Source organism: Arachis duranensis, chromosome 6, assembly GCF_000817695.3.
Source record: "Arachis duranensis cultivar V14167 chromosome 6, aradu.V14167.gnm2.J7QH, whole genome shotgun sequence".
In the NCBI taxonomy this organism is placed as follows: domain Eukaryota; kingdom Viridiplantae; phylum Streptophyta; class Magnoliopsida; order Fabales; family Fabaceae; genus Arachis; species Arachis duranensis.
The window spans coordinates 31,284,103-31,287,512 of record NC_029777.3 but is presented as its reverse complement, the minus strand read 5'-3'; the positions used below and the strand labels follow the sequence as shown (position 1 = coordinate 31,287,512).

Genomic DNA, 3,410 nt, shown 5'->3' with positions numbered 1-3,410 from the left:
GACTAAAGAGTAAGTTAACCTTTAATATATTTAAGGAAATAAACAATATAAATAATAATTGATTAAAGGATAAATTTTGATGGATTCCTACTCACACCTATATCTTAATCTTCTTCACATTCTGCAATCTTATTCTCTTTTAATATTCCAACTTAAACTTGTCTTGCTTCCTTTCATTGGTTTTGTTGTGATGCAGCTATACTTTGTTTAGAATGTTTGATGATATAGTGTTTCTAGCCAAAGGTGGCCTTACTGCATACCATGGCCCTGTGAAAAATGTAGAAGAATACTTTGCCAGTATTGGGATTCCTGTGCCGGACCGTGTGAATCCTCCAGACCATTTCATTGACATTCTAGAAGGTTTGGTGAAACCGAGTGCAACAGGTGTAACTCATGAACAACTTCCTGTCAGATGGATGCTTCACAATGGATATGCAGTGCCACCAGATATGCTTCATTTTGTTGATCAAATCGCAGCGGCTTCTGGTGGCGCAACTGTGGTTCCTACAAGTCAGTCAATAAAGGTTACTGAGAATGAGCAATCTTTTTTCTCAGAGTTTTGGGAGGATTTGAGGGATAATATTCAGAGCCAACTAGATCGCCTTGAGGCGATCTTTATGACGTCAAAGGACTTATCGAACCGGAGAACTCCTAGTATAGCCAGGCAGTACAGATATTTTATTGGCCGGTATGAATTAGTGCAGATAAGATAAGTTTGTGTGTACATCCATTTAATCAATGCATGTGAATTTCTATATTCTTCATTTTTCTAATCAAGTTTGTTTAGCATTTCTCTTCACACCACACTAGACAAAAGGATTAAATATATTTCACACATACACACACATATATTTAAGCTAGTCTATGGATGCAAAATGTAGTTCTTTCAACATGAACATATGGCCTTTTTGGTAACTGCCTCACAATATAAATGTAGGAAAATTGAGAGACAAACCTGATTTGAAATGAAAATTATACAAAAAAAGCAAATTTTAAATTCCAATTGTGTTGCTTGTACTCAAATTAATCTCCTTTCAGGGTCGGTAAGCAGCGGCTGAGAGAGGCTAAATTACAAGCTGTAGACTATCTCCTTTTACTAGTTGCTGGTGCTATCTTGGGAATGCTAACTAAAGTGAATGATAACTCATTTGGCTCCCTTGGTTATACATTTACAATCATAGCCGTCTGTAAGTCAAAAAGAAAGGGGAAAACATCTTATTAACCATGAATTTTCACATTGGATAAATCTTTTGCCAACTAATAATTTTGCTTTCACATGTATAAAATTATATTTGCAGCTCTACTTTGCAAGATTGGTGCCCTAAGATCATTTTCTAATGACAAGTTAAATTACTGGAGGGAGAGCGCCTCTGGGATCAGTAGCCTGGCCCATTTTCTATCTAAAGACACAGTTGATCTTTTCAACACAATCATCAAACCGGTTGTTTTTCTATCCATGTTCTACTTTTTCAGCAATCCAAGGTCAAGCTTTGCAAGTAACTATGTAGTGTTGCTTTGTTTGGTGTACTGTGTGACTGGCATAGCTTATATATTCGCCATCTACTTCGCCTACAGTCTTGCACAGCTGGTATGGATAGTGTCGATGAACAAACTCGTCCCTTGGTCATTGTTTGGTAACTATCTTTGGACAGAAAAGACGTGACTTTTTGTGTTGTCATGTCTTTATTTCTGTATTTCTGTCTTAAGACAGGTACCAAATACAATCTTAATGTTTCTAAACATAATGATTGAAGAAAGAAAAATTCTTCTAAATATTTGTTTTCTTGATAGTAAATCGCATTTCTTTCTTCATTCCTTTTTTTATTTTTTTTCTTCATTTTGTTTTTCCTTTTTGTGTCACCTATAGTGGTCAGTGTTGCTTCCTGTGGTTATGACCCTCATTGCAAAACAAAACGACGATTCAATACTCATGCACATTATAATGAAAGTTTGCTACCCAAGATGGGCTTTGGAGGCCTTTGTCATTGCAAATGCTGAAAGGTCTGTTTTAACTTCTAACCATTGACTTCTTTTTTTCTCATTTTCCTCTTCTTGTATGTATATAATTCCATCTTAGCCTAGCAATATATATTATATGAGAAGTTTCTTCGACAAGGCAAAGTTAAAAACATTATAAGTTTATAATTGATATAAAATTTATATACATTCTTCTTCTTTCTTTCTTTTGCTAAGCCAAATTTGCTAAATTTTGAATGTGGCGATGTGTTCTGATCAGGTACACTGGGGTGTGGCTAATAACACGTTGCACTTCACTGCTGGTGAGTAGGTATAATCTTGGGGACTGGGACTTTTGTCTGATTGCCCTTGTTGTTTATGGTATCGTTGCCAGAATTGTGGCCTTCTTTTGCCTTGTTATTTCCCAAAAGAGGTGATTTATCAGTGTACATTACATTACGATTCATAGATTTTGTTCATAAAATACCCTTGTAAGTTGCAACTAGAGTTAGTTTCCAATTTGATGTAAGATAATTCTGCCAGTTAAAGTGGCATTAGCAGTATAGGTGTATATGTGTCATTATCAGTTAGCTTCTTAGGAAAAATACTCTTGTATAATTAATTGAATATAACTCTATTTTTTTATCTTCTCCCCCTTATTTGCTATGGATTACTTGGAACTAATTTGTGAGTTAACGAACTTTATGTTTCGGGTTCAGTGGTTCAACATTTGCTTTCATCTGTTGATTTATATAAATGGCCGGAAAACTTCTGCTAGGATTTTGGATATTTTGACTTTGAATAATACCTCTACTAAACTTACTTTCTTATCAAAGGTAAATTACAAAATAAGCGATGAATACCATCGGATTTAGCGTCGTCTATTAATAGCAATTTTACCGTTGAATTTTCTTACAGTTGAAACAATAAATTTGTTAGCGTAAAAATTTGCCATCGAATTTCTGTATTCGACAAAAAATTCGCTGATAATAATTAGAGAAAAATAAAAAATACACGCTAAATTTAGGTGGGATTTATTAATCCAATGGTAACCCGAATTAGTAAAACACTACATTTTGGTACCTACTATCAATTCGTTATCCTCAGATTTATCCACTAATAAATTCGACAGTAATGTTGCCCTAAATTTAAAACAAGAAACCCTCCCCCTTACTCTTCGAAAGCACTTCTTTATCCATTCCTCTCCTCTCTCTTTTTCTCTCCCCTGTAACCATTATAACAATCCAGATTTTCAAACGAACTTCTCGAGTTTCAAACGTTAGAAAAGTCATAAAATACGAGTGACACGAATAGACACTATTTGACGAACCGATTTCGAATATGCAGAAAAATAAATAATAATATTTCAAATATAAGAATATTTTCAGATAATAATGCCTAATTATATTAATATTTTATTCTATTGATATTTTGATTATGATATTTTATAATAA

At 34.0% G+C, this 3,410-nt stretch overlaps 1 protein-coding gene across 1 annotated transcript in view; it reads left to right on the top strand.

Annotated features, from left to right (window-relative positions):
• The window catches only part of LOC107493516 (putative white-brown complex homolog protein 30), a 7,382-nt gene extending 4,989 nt beyond the window's left edge, over positions 1 to 2,393 (top strand). The window contains exons 10-14 of the mRNA XM_016114609.3: positions 197 to 688; positions 1,039 to 1,187; positions 1,299 to 1,588; positions 1,868 to 2,001; positions 2,237 to 2,393. Coding sequence (XP_015970095.3) covers positions 197 to 688; positions 1,039 to 1,187; positions 1,299 to 1,588; positions 1,868 to 2,001; positions 2,237 to 2,393 — 1,222 coding nt within the window. The remainder of the gene's footprint in view (positions 1 to 196; positions 689 to 1,038; positions 1,188 to 1,298; positions 1,589 to 1,867; positions 2,002 to 2,236) is intronic.
• The last annotated feature ends 1,017 nt before the right edge of the window (positions 2,394 to 3,410 follow it).